Below are 23946 nucleotides of genomic sequence, written 5' to 3' on the forward strand. Positions count from 1 at the left end.
ACTTTTCTACACACATAAGTTACAGCTGCCTTTTCAAACAACTTCATCTAGCAGAGGGTTGAATCCTTGTAGGAGACATTTTCTCTGAATGATGAGCTTTCCTCGCCATACCTGAGAGTGTCCAGTCTCCAGCGTGGATCCTCCAGTCCAGCAGAGAGCAGCGCAGCTCCTGAGTCTCCTGGGTGATTGTAGCTCAGGTTCCAGCTCTGTCAGATGGGAAGTGTTGGAAGCTCAGAGCGGAGGCCAGAGAAGCACAGCCTTCCTGTGTGACCAGGCAGCCAGACAACCTACACACACACACACACACCACACACACACACACACACACACACGACACACACACACACACCACACACACACAACACACACACACACACACACACAACACACACACACACACACACCTTTATTTATTCTATCTGGAAGAGAATATTGTCTTACTGAAGTAAACAGATTAATAAAGAATTCCATATGATGGACAACTTAAAGCTTTAGGATTTAATTCAGATCACAGCCCGTCTAGAGCCACCAGCACCGAGCCTCATGTCTACACTAATGGCAACTCCTCAGAGTTAAAAAACATATACCACATACATCCATAAATACAGACGCAAACCCCTAACCCTAACCCTCACAGGAGCTGGTCAGAGTTACATCACATATAACATACATAACATGCTAGCAGTTAACAGGACAGCAACCCCTCACCCTCACATCAGCTGGCCAGTGTTCTGTCAGCTAGAATAACCTGTTAACTAATAACACACTAGCAGCTAACAAGACAGCAAAATAAACTACCCTTCAAAAAAAGAAAAATGACGTTCCTAAAATCCTCGTCCTCTAAAGTTCTGTTCCTCCTCTGGCCTCTTGGCCTCCCTCCTCCCATCTCCCATCCCATGCCCTGGGAATGTATAAATATTCTTGAAACTTAAAACTGGACCATATATTCATTAGAGTTGGATTTCAACTCAATGCAGGACCACTATTGGAGTGGATTTGACGAACATTGGAATAAAATTAATTGTTTGGAGTGCTGCGGCAGAACGAATCAAGGAATGGGCGCAGTATCGGCCCCAAAGCAACAGGCCTACAATGCGCTTTACCAAGTAGGAAGGCGAGAATATAGCCTAGTCCCCCCCCCCCTTTACACACAAATTCTCGAAGGGGATCAATAAAAATAAACCAACAGTTTTTGCAAATAGAAATCTCTCTACAAAGTTAGAACTGCTCATGATGATATCGCTGCGTTGTCTCTGTGGAGACAGCGCAGCAACACCTCTGCCCAAGCCCCCCCCGGAACCGCGGAGCCGTCGCATTTACATCAGAATGAAACCCAATAAACCGCCAATGTGTGTGTAGGGTCCGGGAGGCTAAATTGGGGTGCAAGCTCAAGCAACCTAATCGCAAACCTAAGTTAGGCTACTTTTTAGCGTGATGCTGATGCTGTTGCGGCTCTCAGCTGTGCCAGAGCGTTCACAGTTGCTAGGGAAACCACCTGACGTCGCCGCCCGGTGCAGCAGTTTGAACTGCCCCATTTTTAGAACGTCGCAGCCCGTCTCGTCGCAAGGAGTTGGAAGGAGTTGCGAGTTGCAAGTCGTTGCGAGGCTAATCTTTGGTCTGAACTGGGCTTTAGACACGTGTCGTCTGTTCTTTTAGATCACAGCCCACCTAGTCCTGGATTATCCCTTACTATTAAACAAACCCAAAGACACATTTAACCCTAACCCTGACCTGAGAGTTTCCAGTGTACAGTGTGGACTCCCCAGTCCAGCAGAGAGCAGCTTCACTCCTGAATCCTGCAGATCGTTGGTACTCAGGTCCAGCTCTTTCAGACTAGAGGAGTTGGAGCTGAGAACTGAGGCCAGAGCTTCACAGCATCTCTCTGACAGATGACAGCCAGTCAGCCTTCACACACAAAATAAAAGACCATGTTACTGTGTTTATGTCTTTAACATTTTCCATAATTGAAAGAGAAGTTACGCCAATGTAAATTTTTTTTATGTTTAAATTCTAATAATAAGCTTTAAAAAAAGCCTGACTACATGTGAATAGGTAGAATAATAATAATAAAAAATAGTAAACTGTACATTCTACATTAAATGTCTTTATTGAAGTTTTTTTGTTACTTTTTTTTTATAAAGACTCTTGTGCTGTAAAGGTTTGCACATTGAGTATAACTGACCTGAGAGTTTCCAGTGTACAGTGTGGACTCCCCAGTCCAGCAGAGAGCAGCTTCACTCCTGAATCCTGCAGATCATTGGTACTCAGGTCCAGCTCTTTCAGACTAGAGGATTTGGAGCTGAGAACTGAGGCCAGAGCTTCACAGCATTCCTCTGACAGATGACAGCCAATCAGCCTGCACACACAATAAACAGAACATGTTAGGAACCCTGATTTAATGTTTTAGACGACTTTTCTGATAGTTAGCTATCAGAAACTTTTCTTTTCTGATAGTTAATAAAAATGATGATACATTATTCTTCTGTTAATTATATTGTGGTGATCACGGCCGTGGTCACCGTGTCCGGGTGCCGCAAAGGATCCTGGGAGGCTCGGGGGGAAGTGGCACCCCCATCAAGGGATTTGTGTGTGTGTGTGTGTGTGTGTGTGTGTGTGGTGTGTGTGTGTGTGTGTGTAAAAAAAAAAGGCAACTCTCTGGGTCTTGCGTGTATTGTGTAACTGCTTTAAACCTGGGCCCCGTTTCCCGATAACGATGGATCCAAGCTCGTACGATCATTCTCACGAAGGATCTTGCGAACCTTCGTCAATTTCTTTGGAGCGTTTCCCGAAACTCCTCTTAACATGAACGCGCGTGCTCTGCTCTAACGACGTTTGTAGGCTTGTAACTGTCCACTGACACGTTGCTGAAATGGGCTCTGTAGGATGGGGAGACCTTAGTGCACTCCACTAAGGTCAGGGATTTTCCTAACTGTCTAGACACGGTCCAATTAATAATGAACTTCATCACAGCCTCACCGAAGCGCCTACAGTGCTTTATGGCAAACAATCGCAATAAAAAACGCCTGCAGAAATTCTCTGACACCCGCTGGTCTCAGCATGATTCATGTACGGTATGTCTTCTGTCAGTGATCAATACGAGGACCAACCACAATGGTTGAATTAAAATCAGAGGGAGACAGCGAGTGCAGCTCGAAAGCGACCTCCCACACAAGACCAATGGAATCATTTGATTTTATTATATGCCTTGTGAGAGGGTTGCCTTGGGACGTGGCGTTTGATCGGTACATTTCGGCTGCGCATTTATTTTTGGAATTTTAAATTGCTGCAATAAATGATGTTGTTGTTGACTCCGTCTCCGTCTTTGTTTTTTAAATCTTACAGTAGTCTATGAGTAATATATTGGCGGTAACCACTGTTTTGGGGGTATCGCGAGATGGTGCCAGCTGGACATGCTGTGGTATTGGATGTGTTTTAATAAAACACATCCAATACCACAGAATGTCCAGCAGGTGACTCCACTGAGGCTATAGTAACGATGCTCTTAGCACCCTACGAGCACCCCTGGAGCCCTCGTTAGCTACGAGTGTTTTCCTGACGTTCGTTACACAACGGTGTGAAAACTGTACGATGCTCATACGACGAACTTCACAAACCACTTAGGCTAACGATGCTTCGGGAAACGGGGCCCTGGTCTCCCGTCGGGTCATTCCTGTACTGCTCGCCACAATATAATCAGTCTACGTAGACCGTTAACCTTAGATTGATGCAAATACTGTGACTACATTTGTTTAAAGGGGACATATTACACCACCAGGTCTTTATAAACAACTTACACCACCAGGTGTGAGTGTGATTAGCCATAACAAGCCGTTTTGAAACTGTGCAGCTTCTGACATCACAGGTGGGCGTGTCCACATAGATGTATGACGGATAGATGGCATAATATGTCCCTTTTAAACAAAATAAGTCGCATTATTTTCATCCATCAAAGGTTATAGGTCTACGTAGACTAATTATAATGTGGCGAGCAGCACAGGAATGACCCGACGGGAGACCAGGTTTAAAGCAGTTATACAATACACCGCAAGCACGCAGGCTAATTATATTTTGTGCTGCTCGCCAAAATATAATTAGTCTACGTAGACCTATAACCTTTGATTGATGCAAATACTGTGACTTCATTTGTTAAACTTCCACTCTCCCGTTAACAGGAGATTGTGGGAGGGAACTATTATTACATTTTGCGTACATACTTGAAAATGCAATGGCAACTCTTGGATAACTTTTCAACTTTTCATTTTCCAACATAAACAACAAGGTGTAATATGTCCAATGGCACCACCCTGATAAACGTGGTCAGCAAAGGTACTGAGTCATTCGATTATATATTTAGACGACATTTAGGATTGATCCTCAAACCAGGGGCAAGTAGTCGTTTTTTAATAATCTCCTGATATGGAACTGTGTGCACGTTAAGTAAAACTGACCTGAGAGTTTCCAGTGTACAGTGTGGACTCCCCAGTCCAGCAGAGAGCAGCTCCACTCCTGAATCCTGCAGACGATTGGAACTCAGGTCCAGCTCTCTCAGACTAGAGGAGTTGGAGCTGAGAGCTGAGGCCAGAGCTTTACAGCATCCCTTTGACAGATCACAGGAATTCAGCCTGCACACAATAAAAAAGAACATGTTTGGAAGTGAGATTAAAGGTGCTTAAAAGATCCAACCAGCTCACAGGAGAAACATGGTGTAGCTAACGAACAGCACAGGGCCGCCATGGGGCAGCACTGAACTCTGTGTGAACAGAGTCAGACCTAACGAAGCAGAGGGCTGTGGAGCCAAGGAGGGCCTTCAGCGCTCTATCAGTCACAATGCTTCCTTCGGTGAGACTATCGATTCATTAATTCAACCATTTATTTTGATCAATCATCATAAATGTGCTTAAGCTCATTTACAAAAACATAAAACACTAAGGGCACTTGCCCTTCCTGACTTCAGACACTTTTACCGGGCTTCAAAACAAGGACGACTATGAAACCCCTCTGGGGCTTTGCTTCTCTACATATTCAAACGTTTGATGTTATTCTGTATTCCTACATATTCAATAGATTCATATTGTTCTGTATTTCTACATATTCAATCGTTTTATGTTTATGCATTCCTACATATTCAATCTTTTTATGTTTATGTTTTCCTACATATTCAATCATTTTATGATGCTTTGTATGTATACATTTTCAATTATGCTGTTCTGTATTTCTACATAGTCAATAGTTTTATGTTGCTTTGCATTCTTACATATTCAATCGTTTTATATTCTGTATTTCGACATATTAATACATGTTGTCCTGTATGTCAACATTCAATTATGTTGCTTTTATTTCTACATATTCAATAGTTTTATTTTGTTCTATTTCTACATATTCAATCCTATTATGTTGCTCTATATTTCTACATAATCAATAGTTTTATGTTGTTCTGTATTTATTCATATTCAATTGTTTTATGTTGCTCTGTATTTCTACATATATTGTTCTGTATTTCTACATCTTAAATTGTTTGACCTTGTTCTGTATTTTATGTCTTCAATTGAAGTTCTGAAGATAAAATATATATAAAGTATATCTATAAAAGATGATGACCTTATAAAATCATGGCAACAAAAAATAAATTGTTGAGTTTTTCCTATGAAAATTATACATTTATGAACTTGAAATGAACTATACATTCATATAGCGCTTTTCAAGTCAGCTTACATTGACTTTAAATAGGGCTCTACAGTGAAGGGGGGACCTCACAAACCACCACGAATGTGTAGCATCCACATGGGTGATGCACGGCAGCCAATCGGCGCCAGATCGCTCACCACTCATGAATTGTGAATGTGTGATTAGAATGTCATATTTTACTTTGTTGACCGCAATGTCATGTGCATTACCTTTAACACACACACTTACTTACACCTATATACATGCTTACACTACCAAGGGACCACAATGGAAATAAGCCAACGGTCTTTTATGCATTATCCTTTTGACCTGTTCATTTGTATGCTTACGTTTGTGCATGCGTCAATAAAGAATTTCAATCATTTCAATCAATCAATTACACACCAGCTTGAGGGGGAGAGTGAGGGGATGAATAGGGGGCCAGATTGAATGAGCTTGGTTGGGCAGCTTTAACTAGGACCCGGGGTATCCCCTACTCTTTTTGCGATAAGTGCCCTGGGATCTTTAAAGGTCCCATGGCATGCTATTTTATGGATGCTTTAATATAGGTATTAGTGGGCCACTAACACAATAAAAGACGTTCCCGAAATTCAGCCGTGGTGCAGAGTTACAGCCACTCCGAGCCAGTTGCACATTGAGCTTCCCCCAAATGCACTGTTTTGGTGTCTGTAGCTATAATGCAAATGAGGAGGAGCGAGGCGGGTCAAGGAGGAGGGTGGGGGTGTGGCCCTGAGCAGCTTGCAGCCACGGCACCATGCGCTCTGTTTACAGTGGATGTATCGCAATGGCGAGGCGCACACAGCCTTTAGCCGTGTTCTGTAAATATTCTAGAACACACGGGAGTCCTGGAGCTCTATATCTAAATAATATCATATCATACATAGATATCTATATCATATAATATTTATCATAACGGCCAAAAGCTGTGTGAGCCTCCAGACGATATTATTAATCTCAAACGACCGCGTCGGGTTCTCCAACGTCTCTGGTTCTTCCACGTCCGCATCAATCAGAAGAAGACTGAACCACGACATGGAGGAGAAAGGGATTGTTGGCAGCGAATGTCTCCCGCTTGAGCCCCGCTTCCCGCTGCCGAGGGACCACCGCCTCGGCGTTGCCCACTGCCCGCTGCCGAGGCGGTGGTGCCTCGGCAGCGGGCAGCGGGCTCCGGCGGGAGACAACCCCTGTCAACAACCGCGATTATTCCTTACTACCGCCTCCAAGTCGTGGTTCATGTTCTTGAGGGAGGCAAAGCCAAAGTTCCTTTCCCCCAATTCATTCTCAACCATGGCTGAGATAACCCCCACTACAGTCTCGTTGTGGAAATACAAGAGACGAGAGTCCAACATGAAATAATTTATGAAATAAATCATCCTTTTAAGGACAATGTCAGAAAGGACAAAGCCTGGCATTTAATTGCAGTAGTTTTGGGAGTGGAAGGTGAGTACACTAGGTTTAGGATTATCGCGTGATCTCACGTGAATACGGCTGGCTCGCAAGGCAGCGCTACGCTGCCGTTCCGCGGCGCGTACGTCCCCGGTGGAAATCAGGCGTAATACATGTGGTCATCAAAGGTACTGAGTTATTATCTGATATAGTTTGACGTCATTTAGGTATGATTCTCAAACCAGGGGCAGTAGTTAAGTCTTCTAAAACGGAACCTTGTGGTGTAACTGTTTGCGCTTTGAGTAAAACTGACCTGAGAGTTTCCAGTGTACAGTGTGGACTCCCCAGTCCAGCAGAGAGCAGCTCCACTCCTGAATCCTTCAGACGATTGGAACTCAGGTCCAGCTCTCTCAGACTACAGGAGTTGGAGCTGAGAACTGAGGCCAGAGCTTTGCAGCATCTCTCTGACAGCTTACAGCCATTCAAGCTTCACAAAAAAACAGAACATGTTGAGAACCGTGATTAATGGTTTTAGAAGACTTTTCTGATAGTTGAACAAATGATTATACATTAGATCTTTAAATGGTAGTTACATATTAGGTGTACAATGTTGATACTAACAAAAATGCTATAACATTTGTTTTGTAGTTCTGAAAACTGTAACATTACTTTTATAGAATTATGTATATAGTGTGTATCGTAAAACATTTTTTAAGTATGCCAACAGATACATGTTGTATGTCATCATAACTTTTGTATTCTCGTATTATGTATATTGTATTGTGTGCATTGCAATACATGTTGTTATTCTACTTCATTTAAGAATGCTCGATTCTGATTGGCTGGGAGGGGTGCATTAATCCGGCATATTGCCCGCTGACTTGTCGGTTCTACTTGCTGCTGACTGAGCACAGTAGTTAAATACGCCGCTTGTATCGTTTCCTATCACATACATTTCCAACATGAGACCGTCCATAGTAAAAATAAACCAAGGAGTGCATGTTTGATCGATCGTCATTAAAGCTGAATTGATACGAATGTAGCAACTACGTTATTAAACTAGTGACCAGATACAGCCTTGTGTGGTTGCTATAGAAACGAGTTACCTACAGCTGAGCTAACGTCATTCACCGTAGTTCTAAAGGGAACTACTTTTCGAGGGAGATGAACTTAAACAGAGTATACATTTAATAAGCATGCAATACGAATAAGAAAAAGGCTAATTATTAAAGTATTTGAATTGTTTCATTATGTTGGCCTGCGCGAAGTAGAATAAACGGAATAATCACCTCAAGGCAGGGCAATAAACAGTTTGATATGCCCGGCTCGCGGAAGCCGTCCACGAGCCGGGCATATCAAACTGTTTATTGCCCGGCCTCTCGGTGATTATTCCTTACTTAGTTCACCGTCAGAGATGTTTTGTAATTGACTATAACTTATATATTCTAGTATTATGCATAGTAGTGTATTCTTAATACATGTTATGAGTGAACCTACAGAGATGTTTTGGAGGCTTTGATCAGTGGCAGCAGCCCCAGAAGACCCTCGTCAGAAGCAGAGTATTTCTTCAGGTAGAACACGTCCAGCTGCTCTTCTGATGTCAGTACGATGAAGACCAGAGCTGACCACTGAGCAGAGGAGAGAGATTCAGTGGAGAGACTTCCTGATGACAGGTACTGTTGGATCTCCTCCACTAGAGAACTGTCATTCAGTTCATTCAGACAGTGGAACAGATTGATGCTTCTCTCTTGAGAGAGATCTCCACCTATCTTCTCCTTGATGTAATGGACTATTTGGTTATTGATTTGTGACCTCCTTCCTGTCTGCCCCGATGGAACGTTTTTTGTTAGATTGCCCAGTAATTTACTATCTCTTGGTCCCAGCAGACCTTGTAGGAGCATCTGATTGGTCTCTAGAGAGAGGCCCAGGAGGAAGCGGAGGAACAAGTCCAGGTGCCCGTTCTCACTCTGTAAGGCCTTGTCCACAGCACTCTGGTAGAGGGGGAGGAGTTCAGCTTCCCTGGAGGTTGTATGTTTTTCTGAGAGCAGGTTGACACCAGTGTTGATGTAGGACAGAAAGACATAAAGGGCAGCCAGAAACTCCTGGATGCTCAGATGGACAAAGCAGAACATCCTGTCCTGGTGCAGTCCACACTCCTCTTTAAAGATCTGGGTGAACACTCCTGAGTACACTGAGGCTGCTCTGATATCGATGTCACACTCGGCCAAGTCTGCCTCGTAGAAGATCAGCTGACCTTTCTCCAGCTGGTTAAAAGCCAGTTTCCCCAGAGAAACAGTGATCTCCCTGCTCTCTGAACTCCATTGTGGATCGGTTTCAGCTCGCCCATGATACTTCCTGTCCCCCTGTATGGACTGAACCTTCAGGAAGTGGCTGTACATCTGAGTCACGGTCTTGGGCACCTCTTCTCCTCTCTGGGATGTTTTGAAGAAGTCCACTAGAACTGTAGCAGCGATCCAACAGAAGACTGGGATGTGACACATGATGTGTAGGCTTCGAGATTTCTTTACGTGAGAGATGATTGTGGTGGCCATTGTCCCCTCTCTGAATCTCTTCCTGAAGTACTCCTCCTTCTGTGGGTTGTTGAACCCTCTCACCTCGGTCACCATGTCAACACACTCAGCAGGGATCTGATTGGCTGCGGCAGGGCGTGTGGTTATCCAGATGCGGGCAGAGGGAAGCAGGACTCCCCTGATGATGTTTGTCAGCAGCACGTCCACTGAGGTCGGCTCGGTGACATCAGTCCAGATCGGGTTGTTCTGGAAGTCCAGAGGAAGTCGACACTCATCCAGACCATCCAAGATGAAGACTACTTGGTCATGGTCGTATCTGTAGATTCCTGATTCTTTGGTTTCAACAGAAAACTGATGAAGAAGTTTCAGTAAGCTAAACTCTTTCCCTTTCAGTATATTCAGCTCTCTGAAAGTGAGGAGAAATGTGAAGTCTATGTCGTGGTTGGCTTTGCCTTCGGCCCAGTCCAGAGTGAACTTGTGTGTTAAGAGAGTTTTACCAATGCCGGCCACTCCGGTGGTCATCATTGTTCTGATTGGTTTATCTTGTCCAGCTAAAGGTTTAAAGATGTCTTCACATCTGATTGGTGTTTCCTCATTGGCTGTTTTCCTGGATGCCTTTTCAATCAGTCTGACCTCATGTTCCTTGTTGACCTCTCCACTGCCTCTCTCTGTGATGAAGAGCTCTGTGTAGATCTCATTCAGAGGTCTCTGCTCTCCTGCTCTAGCGATTCCCTCAAGCACACAGTGGAACTTCTTCTTCAGATGAACCTTGAGTTTATGTTGCCACTGGACCGCAACAGCTCCTAAATCACAAACCAGCAGAAACATACCATTGATATTTACCAGCAATATTACTGGTGTACAGAAAAAAGTACTGAAAGTTCTACTTTATAGGGATCTTATAACTTTATTTGCAGTGCTATTGTTGTTAAGTGGTCATCAGGGGTATCAGTGACTTTCTAACCTGATATAACAAGATAGTGGTGCATCACTTCCACGTAGTTATTCTGCTGTTGATCTGCAGTTTAATGTTTAAAATTCTTTAAGCTGATACCCCCACAATAACCCTACATATCTGGATCAAACCATTTAATCTGATACCCCCACAATGACCCTACATATCTGGATCAAACCATTTAACCTATATATGAGTATCTTACCACTCCCCAGCTTGTCGGCCAGTTCCTCCTGGTTCATCTCCATCAGGCAGAGCTTTGTGATGTCTACCACGCCCTCTATGGCGCGCCTCCTCTGCTCCTCGTTCTTATCATCCTCCTCCTCGTCCTCCCTCTGACTCTCTGAGCATTGTGGGTAATCTGAGAAGAGATCCCTCCAGAGCTTCTTCAGCTCCTTGTCTAGGAAAGCGTGTGCGTTCTCCTCAGCCCTCTGGAACAGAACAAACATCAAGGAGAACTTTACTTTGAACTAACTGAGGACCTCAGAAGACCTCTGTCCTAGATGAAGGTCTCCCTGGTCTAAAGAGGGAAAACAGGAGACTATAAGCTCCAAAAGAGATGCTTTTATTGCCCATGTAGAGCCAGGGGTACCGCTAGAGATTGTGGGCCTTATCAAAGAATATATTGGGCCTCAAACCTAGACCACCCACCAGCCTAGAAAATCCATTTGACCACCCATAGATTGATAGACTGGTAGCTCTAGTGTAGCCTAGTGCTAATTACCCAATACTTAGGGCTGGGCGATATACCGGTAGTAAAATTTATACCGGTATATTTTTTAAAGAGATATGCAGTTAGGACAATATCGGCATGCCGGTATACTATATATTATTTTGATGTTGCCTTGCGAGCGCTATTTTATAAGGCCGACCGCCGCTCTTTGAGCCTACAAGCCATGTTCAGCTGCTCAATCCCGCTCCTTACATGTACGTAGTGTTCTCCCACCCACGTTTCGCATCACAACAAACTTTGAACAAAAACATGGCGGACACGGTTGTAGAGAGTACGGAACCCGTAAAAAAACCTTTTTTATGTTTCTCGTGAGCACGAGAAAGTATCTGCTGCGCATATCACTGGCAGTGTGTGTGTGTGTGTGTGTGTGTGTGTGTGTGTGTGTGTGTGTGTGTGTGTGTGTGTGTGTGTGTGTGTGTGTGTGTGTGTGTGTGTGACGACAGCGTGTGAGTGGACAAGCGAGGAGACCGAGCGGCAGCGTGCATGTCGGTTTAGTGAAGTAATGATCGAGTCCGGTTGTGTGTATGAATAAAGTACCCGTCAAGAATCGGTGGCCGCTTCATTCCGACCATATTCCGACCTATAAGCAGACCCACAGCCGGTCAAAGTGAAGGGTGTTGACCCCGAGAGATCATCGGCCCTGGAGGGAACGTCTCCCCTATGCTCCTCGGTCTGGGAGCCGACAGCAGGAAAGGTGTAACACTAACCATTTCGTAGTCAGATGCAAGAGAGTATAAGTGCTCCAATAGTGCGAGATAAAAATAAAGCACATTCATTTGAATGATTTTAGCTTTTGTGTGATTTATCACAGGCACAGACAAGCTAAAATCATTCAAATTAAAGAAGAGGCTGTCAAGGAAAACAACGTTTTTTTTGTCTCTAATGATGTCTTTGGTAGTACTCCGTAAGTAGTCCGGTAACATGTCAACCCTAGCGTCTTCGGTTGCTTAGCGACGTCAACGTCTTTGGCGGACTATTACCGTACTCTGCTTATCAAGACTACAAATGCTTGTTACAAATAAATTGTAAAAAGACAGACCATGAAGTTATTTTTTCGTTTAGGCAAGTAGCCGTGTAATAAGCGGGATGATGTACAGATCGTCGCCGGTGATTATCGAAGATAAGCCCCTTCAGGGCGAAGCAAGTCACCTCCGCTACGCGTCGGTGTCCTGTTCACCCTGTCGGGGCTTATTTTCCCGATAATGACCGGCGTTCTATACATTATCCCTTACATATCTGTTGCTAAAGCACCGCTGTGCTTCGTTGAGCAAAAAAAAAAAAACTAAATAAATGGTTGATGGTGAATACTTGTGGCGTGGAGTTAAAACTACATACTTTACCCATTTAGTTCAAAATATTGTTATAATATCGTAGATCGCCATTCAAACAAAAAATCGAGATATGAGTTTATTTTATCAATTGACCATTGATGTATGAATGTCAGAGGTAATGAGTGGCATCTCTCTTTACTGTTGCTGTTCTGGCAAAAGGCTTTCCTCTTGAGAAATTCATGAAATTCAGTGGTGTTTTACATTTTGGTCAATACGTTCCCAACGTTTGTCAGATGCCAGTAATGTTACACTGGCTCTAACCACCTTATAACAATGGGACAGAAAAGACAAAGACTGCCTTCATACTCTGCTATTACTTTTCACCACTAGGGGTCAGTATTCACAGACCTACCCATAGTTGATAAGTAGAAGAAAATTAGTGAAGGCCTCAGTAAACAGACTTTCTGGTTCATCCACCTGTCTCCCTCATGTATTGATTAATATTCATGAATTTCCTGTTTGATGAAGAACTATTTGATTGATATAAGATTCTATGATTCACTAGGTAGCTCTGTGATAATGGGCACCACAGGAAGGGGAATAAATAAAAACCTTTCTTTTTATAAACTCGGTGACCAACTGTTGGCCCTTTTCCTCCCTCTCAGGTTTCTGTTTCTGATACCCCGACTTCTACCTCAACGACGACGTGTCAAACTACTGACAGTCTGTTCTCCGTCTGTTCTGCTTGTAAGCTGACCGAGTGGAAGACTCTGTGCTGAAAACTGGATCCACGCAAGACTGAACCATGCAATAAAGAGAGAGAGGTGAAATATATAGACTACTACCCCCCCCCCCCTTAGGTCACCCCGGTCTAGAGCTGAAGTCAAATGTAGTTTTTCATTTACATTTTAAAGAGAGAGAGGTGAAATATAAAGACTATACTGAACATTTAGCCAAACATGAAGGAACAAACCCCTTGTTTGTTTAAATTGCTACGTTTTAATAGATAACATTTTCACTCGAAATATATTAACTTGATTATGATGAATTCCCCCCCCCCCCCCCCCCCTTTACGGCGCCCCTGTTTAGAGCTGAATTCAAATGTCTTGTTTCATTTACACACCTTGATCAGCTCTGCTTGATGCTGCTGTACAGACTGAGCACTGGTAACCTTTGACCTCTCCTGTGGTCGCCTGTGGAGACAGCGTGCACGCACACGCACACACACACACACACACACACACACACACACACACACACAGTATCTTTTTAATACAAAAATTTCCTGATTGTAAATATCAGTCAGTAAAACTACTAGTTTGTTGGAAACTCCTACCTCTCCTCTCTGGAGGGGCGTCTATCTTTAAGGTCAGGAGGATGACCCATAGAGCGGTCGCTCTTCAAGGAGACACAGCTGGGTCCAGGGGAGTCTGCTCTCTCCTTCTGGACTCTTCTAGAATAACAAGAACCAGGATTAAAAGATGTCTGATAGATATAGTTGTATAATATCTGATAAATCCTAACCTCTTCTTAATAGACTGATTTCCATCTCTAAAGTTAGAAGGAGGATCCATAGAGCGGTCACTCTTCAAGGAGACACAGCTGGGTCCAGGGGAGTCTGCTCTCTCCCGCTGCTCTGGGCTTCAACACAACACACACAGCTTTTAATAAGACTGATGATGGAGTCATGAGATATCAGTGCTGAGCTCTGAGAAGGACAACAGTCACAGACAGAGAGATCCTCTTCTTACCTCTTAGCTTTGCTCTGGCGGCCATGTTTCCCAGACAGAGTGGTTTTAGAGGTAGGAGCCCCCTCCTCTCTCTCCTCATCCATAGTAGACTGGAGACCTGGACACAAACACAATGCCATATTGTTTCTCTGGATTCTCTTTAAGTACCAAACATGAAATTACTTCAGTGAAGACTTCATATCCTCCTCCTGTCTGACATACACACACTATCTGTCCCACAGTCTAGAACTACACACTCTATCACAACTTATGTCTAGAGCTACATTCTAATCGCTCTCCATGTCTTCTAGATCGCGCTCTCTCTCTCTCTCTCTCTCTCCTCCTCTCTCTCTCCTCTCTCTCTCTCTCTCATCTCTCTCTCTCCTCTCTCTCTCTCTCCTCTCTCTCTCTCTCTCCTCTCTCTCTCTCTCTCTCTCTCTCTCTCTCTCTCTCTCTCTCTCTCTCTCTCTCTCTCCTCTCTCTCTCTCTCTCTCTCTCTCTCTCTCTCTCTCTCTCTCTCTCTCTCTCTCTCTCTCTCTCTCTCTCTCTCTCTCTCTCTCTCTCTCTCTCTCTCTCTCTCTCTCTCTCTCTCTCTCTCTCTGCCCTTTAGATCCGACAGTTCCAAACCATCAATTATTAACTAATGCTACCAATGAAACTCTGACCGAACTGACCTCCCTACAGAATAAAAGTCCACAATACAAACAAACTGTTCTGTCCCGTTCCCGTACCAGAGGATCCGTGTATAATCGCCCTCAACACGGTGAAACTAGTTACTGATGTTCTGACGCATACTCCTTCATTAAACCTCTTTTACACCACAAACATGGAAACACTGAGCTTGGACTGGAAACAGAATACATTTATATAGTAAGAATACATCTCGTAAGAAAACAGGAATTCAGGAAACGGTACCTTATCTTTTCCGTGACGAATCGTGTGCTGCCCGTGTTGAATGGAAATATAGAATAACAAATGCAAGGAAGGAGAGAATGAAGAGATTTAGGTGTTCACCAAATAACAGAAGTGTTTAGAAGCGAGACAGAACATTAACAAATGTTCTGAGAGTAAAGATTGAGCTGCTGGGGTCCTCAGGGCAGACAGATCAGAAAGAGGAAGAGCTTTGAACCACAGCCAGTGACGGACTGGACGGTCTGGCATTTGGGCAGATGCCAGAGGGGCCGCGGCCTCTGGTGGGCCGTTTGGGCCGGCCAATCACGGGGCGGCATGCTTGTCGGGTTCACGCGGCCCCACATTATCTCTTGGCACACTATCAAGCTAGCCTGGTTCTACCAGACTCTCATACTTCACTTCATTTCATTTCATTTGTACAGAGACTGTACTGGCCTGGCCCCTGGACGAGCTGCAGGACGCCAGCGCCACCTCCAGCCAGCTGCACCGCCTGGTGAGGGAGGTGGGCCGCACCGACCTGGTGCTGACCTGTGACCTGCTCAACTATCACCACGACCTCCTGGACTAGACCTAACTACCACCACGACCTCCTGGACTAGACCTAACTACCACCACGACCTCCTGGACTAGACCTAACTACCTGTGTGTTTGTGTGTGTATTCAATGTGTCTCTGTGTATATATGTGTGCATGTCTTCCATGTGTTTGTGTAGATGCATGTATTTATTCCATTTGTTTGTGTATCCTCTGGTGAAAATTAAGTGCACTGAAGTGTATTAAAAATATATTTTCGAAGTACATAATTCATTGCAAGTACATTTTTCAGGCATATACTTCATGTTAAGTATATTTTAGGTAGACTTTTGGAAAAGTATACTTCTTCTGAGATCTTTTTAGGTTCAATGTAGGTGTACTTGAAATAAATATACCAATGCTAATGTACTCAAAGTGTTGTTTCAGTATACAAGTTTATTTACAATATATTTCAGATAAAGTATATTTCTGCCAGGATGTCATTAAGCTCAACTGTAATATACTGAAAACAAGTATGATACTGCTGTAATACTTGAAGTATGCATTCAGCATACTTCTTACAAGTATACTTCACTGATCTTTTTTGAAGTTTATTTAGAATATATTTCAGATAAAGTGTATTTCAGTCAGGATGGCATTAACCTCAACTTTAATATACTGAGAATAAGTATGCTACTGCTGTAATACTTGAAGTATGCTTTCAGTTTTCATCGTAAAGTACACTTAACTGATCCTCCTTCAAGTTTAATTTGAATACATTTCCGATAAAGTGTACATGCATCTTTGATGCATCGTTGGTCCGAGATTTCCATGAGGTGCACCCTGATAGACCTGCTGGGTCGCCTGGAGGCGCCCATTGAGGGGGGGAAGGCCTACTGTTAGGGCCGTGGCCGTACCAGTGGACGCTCAGCTCTGCCTCCCCCTCTTGGGCAAGGGGTTTCCTCGCTTTCCCCAGCTCCACACCTGTCGGACTTGCACACCTGTCATCAGTCTCCAGTCATCATCTCTGCTCCACTTAAACCCCGGTTCTTCAGCCACTCATCGCCAGATCGTTGTTTCAACTACAGTGGTAGATACCAGTCTCGGCACTAGTGAATGTTTGGTAACAACAACAATCTGTCCCTTATGACATCACAGGTGGGCGTGTCCACCTAGATGTGTGACGGAGAGATGAGTAACGTTTGCTACAGTCCACTGGGTAGGCTGGTAGACTGATCTATCCAGCACACATCTAGGTGGACACGCCCACCTGTGATGTCATAAGGGGCCAATTTCCAAAACGGCTTTTAACGGCAAATCACACCACACCTGTGATTTGCCGTTAAACGGTGGCATGTCATGGGACCTTTAAATCTCCGCGTTGTCCTCGCCCCAGGATCACCAACCGCGTAGTTGCCTGCCATCCACCCCGTGTGCTCCTCTGCCTGCCCAGCTGCCTGGAATCCACCCTTGCCGGTCCATCTCTTGTTGTTGTTCCCTGCCTCCTGCAGGTCGTCCTGTCCACCAACATCGCAGAGACCAGCATCGCCCTCAACGACGCGGTGTACGTCATCGACTCCTGCAAGTAAGAAACCCGGTCATGATGTTTGTGAATGTGTCTTTGTATTGACGGTGTATATACTTTGGGTTTTGACCCAGTGTCTGAACACAGGCCACCTATATAAGGTGGCCTGTGTTCTATTATATGCCTTTGGTTGCACCATGTACAGCACTTTGGCCAATGAAAACATGTTTTTAAATGTGCCTTATGAATGGATTTACTTACTTACGTACTGTGGGATGTTGATGTTCTCCTTGGGGTTGGCGCCCCAGAAGTGGACGCTGTGGGACAGCATGACGACGCTGCCCCTTCTAGGGACGCCCCGTGGCCCACCGTGGAGCCCCGCCCTGGGCGAGATGATGGTCATGGGAGGCATCTTCAAGGGAGCGTCCTGCTCCCACCATAACCGCTCGTTTACATATCATAGAGGAGGGGGAGGGGAAGAGGAGGAGGGGGCCAAGGAGGTGAAGAAGGAGGTGGAGGTGGTGGTGGAGGAGGAAGAGGGGGAGGAGGGAGGGGATGATGATCATGGGAGGCCTCTTCAAGTGAGCGTCCTGTTCCCCACCACCAGCGCTCATTCCCGTCTATTCTGTATCTATGTTTGAACACTGCGTCCAGAAGCCAAACTCATTTGAGTTACTAGTGCTTGTATTGAAGTTACTCGTCTCTTTTCCAACAGTTACCTGTTACTATTTAATTAGTGACTTTATATTGTTGATCCTTGCTTCGTTAGATGAGTACTAGGCCCTGTCCCATTCCTCTCCCCTTAACGAGAACACTTCCCTCCACAATAAAGAGTGAAGTGATAGTGAAGATCGTTCCCTATGAAATGTGACACTACTATAATTAATATTATGCAAATTAGCATAGTGATCGTGCTCCCCTATGTCACGCGCAGCACCGACGTGTCAACACTACAGGAAGGAGCCTACTACTATTTTCATTCACGTTTGAAAATGTCACCCTTGTGTCGAAAATAAGACAACCTACACATTCAGATCGTACAATTAAATCCAGTCTACGGATAAATAACTTAACATAATGTCTAACAGTTTGAGAAAAACATGGAAAAATAGCCGCTTGCTGAGTTCTCAACGTGTCCTGGGTCATACGTGATACTCCCTTGGCTGTAAGTGAGGTACCGAGCTGGCGAGCTGCCAAGGGACTTTAAGGGGAAATAGGCCCTCTCTCTTGCCCCTAAGTATTCGATCACCCTACCCCTCCGAGGGAACGCACAACTTCTAGGGCTAGGGCTCAAATCTAGGGCTAGGGGGAATAATAGGATGGGGCCCTAGTTACTATTGCAGCCCTTCTAGGCGCTATAAATGTTATACGATGTGGTTTGAATTAAACAACACATGACCAAACCAGCAATTTTAGAAATCAACTCCATTCTAGTCTTCACTTCTGGTGTGTGTGTGTGTGTGTGTGTGTGTGTGTGTGTGTGTGTAACGGTGAGGAACTTCTGTGAGCAGAAGCGCCTCAACACGATGTGGCAACCCGCCACGTTGAGCGCACCAACTCCTCCCAAACAGGACAGCATTTCGTTGGTGAAAGCCAAAAAAAAGGTTTATTACAGAACATAAAGTCTCTCCAAACACAAATAACTTAAACCTCGGGAGGAATCAGCGGTCCCCCTTCTTCGTGGGTGGAAACCCGTCACCCACGAGGACCGGTCTCTCCTTGCAGGAGCTCCCGGGCTGGGAGCCCCGAATGAGTGGAGAAGCAGGCTATTTAAGCCCTGCTTCTCCACTTGTTCCTCAGGTGCTCTCAATATCCTTAATTGGCCTGGGCCGGGTTGCCACAACGTCCACCCTGAGGATGACCCTGGAGGCCAAGATCCAGCTGGAGGACATCCTCACCATCTCTGCTTCCCTGAAGGTGATTGGTTCACATCCCCCCCTTGCCCCAGGCCCCCCCCACACCCAGCACGCAGTCTCTTCTAGGGTCTGGAATCAGCCGGGACGATGCGAAATGAAAGCCGTTGTGTGAATACTGAGATTCTGTAAATATTGTGGTACGGTATTTCGATCTTTTTAAGGTTTTTTCTGTTTACGTTGTGGTTTCTGTTCTACAGGTCCTCAATGCAATGGACGATTGTCGAATACGCATAACATTAAGCAATTACTCTATTGAGCAATGTTGTCAGAGAGACACAAATCAGTACTTTCCTATAGAGCGCACTCTATAGGAAAGTATTGATTTGTGTCAATCTGACAACGTTGCTCAATCAAGTATCGCTTAATCAAAGAGTCCCGATTCTCCCATGAATGGATTCCTGTTCCCCCAGCCCCTGCTTGCTCTCCCCCGAGTCAAACCCCTGCATCCACAGACATCGTAGCTCCGTTGCTTTTCTTGCATTTCATCGACATTTGGCCTCTGGATGGAGTTTTAGTCTTCAGGTAGTCGGTCTGAAATGTTGGTAATCGGTCATCGTATGACGTGTGTCTACCTGAGAACCATTAGTGTGTTATCAGAGGGTCTGATGAGCCGGGTTGTTGAACGCGGAGGGGCAGGACACGGTTGGATGTGGGGGTCAGCCTGTTGACCTTGGGGCTCCTAACCCCAACGGTAGCGTCTACATGGAGAAGCGGGGGATCCTGACCCCGGAATGATGCGACGCCCTCATCCACAAGACCTCCGTCGACTGTCCTTCAGCAGCCAGGACACGACCTTCCCCTCGCCCTGCTTCGACTTCGGGGAGAAGGTCAGCAGATATTTGCGTTCTCAAAATGACAAAACATCTGCATTGTATATTAACAGAAATTTTTTTATCAAAATTGAAGAGATTGATAATCTGGGAAACTACAAAAATCACAGCACCTCATTGGTCCCAAAATGTATCAATAAAAATATGAAAATGGTTTGATTTTGATTGACAAGGTGTGTGTGTGTGTGTGTGTGTGTGTGTGTGTGGTACTACCTGGAGGAGTGCATTCAGCTAGGGTGAGGAGGGAGGAGATGAGGACGTAAGGAAACCTTTGCACCATGTAACGTGAACTACCATCTAAGGGCCTGATGCATTACCACAGGCCTGCTGTCTCTGAACCAATCAGAGGGCCTGATGCATTACCACAGGCCTGCTGTCTCTGACCAATCAGAGGGCCTGATGCATTACCACAGGCCTGCTGTCTCTGAACCAATCAGACAGCAGAGTCCGCCAGATAGGCTTGGCTCGCCAGAGCCAAGCTGGTTAGCTCGCCAGATAGGCTCGCCACCTTTTTACTTACTTTTTGTTTTTGTATATGCGTGTGTGGTTAAAAAAGTCAGACTCCACTGTTGTGTGTGTGGTAATATCCTCCCTCCACACTGATGAAGGGGTGAATGGAGACTCCACTGTTGTGTGTGTGTGGTAATATCTCCTCTCCACACTGATGAGGGGATGAATGGAGACTCCACTATTGTGTGTGGTAATATCCTCCCTCCACACTGATGGAAGGGGTGTACGAGACCCCACGTTGTTTGAGGGAACGACCATAAGGACTTGGAGGATGTCAACTGAACTACCGGAATAATCGTCTGAACACACAGAGAAACGGTCATTTGACCGCATGAGTAAGTTTATTACATTATGATTTATGAACAATTACAAATCAGAAGCACCTTTAATGACTAACATGTGACTTGTTCCACAAAAGAACCCAAAGAAAACGATCATCCGTTGAAAGTAATTACAACAGTGTTTACCCGTTCCCATAGAACTCTTATCATCATTCATGATTATGTTTTAAATCTGCTTTAATCACTTTCCATGTCAGGCATGGCAAAAATATCAACTGATTTTGGATTCCTTTAAAACGATGTTGAAAATACATAAAATATTGTAGTAAAACAACACTCAATAAACATTTAAAACACATTTTACATTAGAAAGTAAATCTTTGTACAACCTCCTTAACCCAAAGGAAGATCTTCCTTTCATGGTTTACGCTGAACCTTACAGAACCCAATAAAATGCAGCATTTGGAGTTCAGTGGAGTTTTAAATCATCACAAAGTGTTTGTACTTCCACTGAACGGGTTGACCCCTCAGAGCCACCAACTAGCTGCTGCTCAACCAACCGATGCACTACAGGTACGTCCATGGGTCCACAAGGTAGTCAAACGTCCCCCCTAACAGCTGGTCCTTACAACGTCAGGATCTGTGAGGACCCCCAGACCCAAGCGGCCCCATCTAATCTGACGCTCATCAGCCCAGCTGAACACAGAGAGGGCTGAGAGATGAACCACGGAGACACTGATGTTACCTGCTGCTTACCACCGGCACACAGACCTGATGTGGGTTTAGATCCATGAAGGATGTGTGTGTGTGTGAGTGCATGTCTGTGTAAATAAGTCTGTGTACGTGTGTTGTGGTGGTTTTGTGTGTGTGTGTGTGTGTGTGTTGTGTGTGTGTGTGTGTGTGATGTGTGTGTCTGTGTGTGTGATGTGTGTGTGTGTGTGTGGTGTGTGTGTGTAAATAAGCCTGTGTACGTGTGTGTGTGTGTATTTATAGAGTGCGATGTGTTGTGTGCTGGTGTGTGTGTGTGTGTTTATAGAGTCATGAACGATGTGTTTGTTTGTGTGTGCGTGTGTGTTAATTTCTATGTACATATGTGTTTGTTGGTTGGGTGTGTTTATGACTGTTTACATGTGCGTGCTTTTCCATGTGTCTTTTTGTGTGCTTGTGTGTCTACAATGGACACTCACAGAGACACTGAGGAACCACTCTTACCTAACTAAACCCAGGGGAGGAGGACCTCCTGGGTGAAGGAGGCCTGGAAGGTGTGGATGTGTGTCAGTGGTGTCTGAGGACCCCCCTCCACCTGGGGACACTCTGTAGAAGGACAGAGAGCCAGCGGGGCCGGTCCAGATACACTCCTACTCTGTTAGAGCGAGGGGGGGGGACGAACGTATGGTTGTTCTACTACCGTTGTGACGGGCAGTGTAGAGAGCAGCGTCACCGCCGTCGTCACAATCAAGACTCCAGGACTTGTTGTTCCCTCCAAGCACGCCGTCATCACTCCCTCCTCTCCTTGTCATTCCTCTGTATACCACTCCTATACCAACCCGTCCTCCCAACTCTACCTCCCAGTAGCAGCGGCCAGTCAGACCCTCTCTACACAACACCTGCCCCCAGGAGTTAAACCTCTCTGGTAGATCCGGATACGACTGTCCTCTTCAACCAGCGTCACCTTCCTGCTGTCCCTCAGACAGAGAGAGTTGTCTGTGGGCTGTGTTTGGGTCCCAGTGTGAGTTCACAGGCATCTGACGGGAGAAACATGATTAGGCTGCTAAACCAATATTATTAATTATAATTATCATCATCATCATCGTCATCATTATTAAATAAACAGCATCACCAGCTCTAATTTAAATCTAAGATGAAACACATGCATCATTCAAACATGTTAATATGATTATTATGTGCCATAGCTAATGTAATGACAGGAATTAAAACGATATTATAATTATTATAATGGTGACAAGATGATAGTTTAATTTAATAGTTTTTGAATATAAAATAGACATGTAATTATGATTAACAGTATCCTGATTATTATGGCGTTATGTCCAATGTTGTAAAATCATCACTCCTGATATAATCACATCAATTATGTTAATGTTTATATATGTAAGATACATGATGTCAGTCATCAGCTTCATTCCCAGATATCTGAATGAACAGACGTCACCTCCTGCTGTGTGGATGGACTTTCCAGCTCAATAGTCAGTGTGCGTTGTGATGAATCAAACAGACACTTACACTTCTCTAGAGCTGGTTTCAGCCTCCACACTCCACCGTGCTCCACACTGGCGGGGGAAACAAAGTGAGAGCAGCATGTTGAAACATTCACCTTCATCATCTGCCGTCTCATCACTTTCTACACAACATAAGTTACAGCTGCCTTTTCAAACCACTTCATCTAGCAGAGGGTTGAATCCTTGTAGGAGACATTGTCTCTGAATGGTGAGCTGTCCTCTCCATACCTGAGAGTGTCCAGTCTCCAGCGTGGATCCTCCAGTCCAGCAGAGAGCAGCGCAGCTCCTGAGTCTCCTGGGTGATTGTAGCTCAGGTCAAGCTCTCTCAGATGGGAAGGGTTGGAGCTCAGAGCGGCGGCCAGAGAAGCACAGCCTTCCTGTGTGACCAGGCAGCCAGACAACCTACACACACACACACACACACACACACACACACACACACACACACACACACACACACACACACACACACACACACACACACACACACACACACACACACACACACACACACACACACCTTTATTTATTCTATCTGGAAGAGAATATTTCTTACTGAAGTAAACAGATTAATAAAGAATTCCATATGATGGACAACTTAAAGCTTTATGATTTAATTCAGATCACAGCCCGTCTAGAGCCACCATCACCGAGCCTCATGTCTACACTAATGGCAACTCCTCAGAGTTAAAAAAACATATAACACATAACATCCATAACATACAGACAGCAACCCCTAACCCTAACCCTCACATGAGCTGGTCAGAGTTATTTCACATATAACATACATAACATGCTAGCAGTTAACAGGACAGCAACCCCTCACCCTCACATCAGCTGGCCAGTGTTCTGTCAGCTAGAATAACCTGTTAACTAATAACACACTAGCAGCTAACAAGACAGCAAAAATAAACTACCCTTCAAAAAAA

The 23946-nt window shown here is 44.8% G+C and overlaps 3 protein-coding genes across 3 annotated transcripts in view; 1 reads left to right on the plus strand and 2 right to left on the minus strand.

Moving 5' to 3' along the window:
• LOC130377017 (piezo-type mechanosensitive ion channel component 2-like) overlaps positions 1-23946 on the plus strand; it is a 108037-nt gene that overhangs the window by 48655 nt on the left and 35436 nt on the right. The window lies entirely within an intron of this gene.
• LOC130377404 (uncharacterized) overlaps positions 1-23946 on the minus strand; it is a 119692-nt gene that overhangs the window by 1374 nt on the left and 94372 nt on the right. The window contains 4 exon segments of the mRNA XM_056584517.1: positions 112-197; positions 199-228; positions 230-287; positions 1732-1905. Coding sequence (XP_056440492.1) covers positions 112-197; positions 199-228; positions 230-287; positions 1732-1905 — 348 coding nt within the window.
• LOC130377420 (NACHT, LRR and PYD domains-containing protein 12-like) lies at positions 4080-15434 on the minus strand. Its single transcript, XM_056584543.1, has 9 exons — positions 15207-15434; positions 14313-14409; positions 14086-14202; positions 13898-14014; positions 13685-13754; positions 10763-10988; positions 8569-10405; positions 7385-7558; positions 4080-4622 (listed from the first exon to the last, which is right to left on the minus strand). The coding sequence occupies exons 2-9, from the start codon at positions 14393-14395 to the stop codon at positions 4343-4345; spliced, it is 2904 nt and encodes a 967-aa protein (XP_056440518.1). The 5' UTR covers positions 14396-14409; positions 15207-15434; the 3' UTR covers positions 4080-4342.

Source organism: Gadus chalcogrammus, chromosome 23 (genome assembly GCF_026213295.1).
Source record: "Gadus chalcogrammus isolate NIFS_2021 chromosome 23, NIFS_Gcha_1.0, whole genome shotgun sequence".
Taxonomy (NCBI): Eukaryota; Metazoa; Chordata; class Actinopteri; order Gadiformes; family Gadidae; genus Gadus; species Gadus chalcogrammus.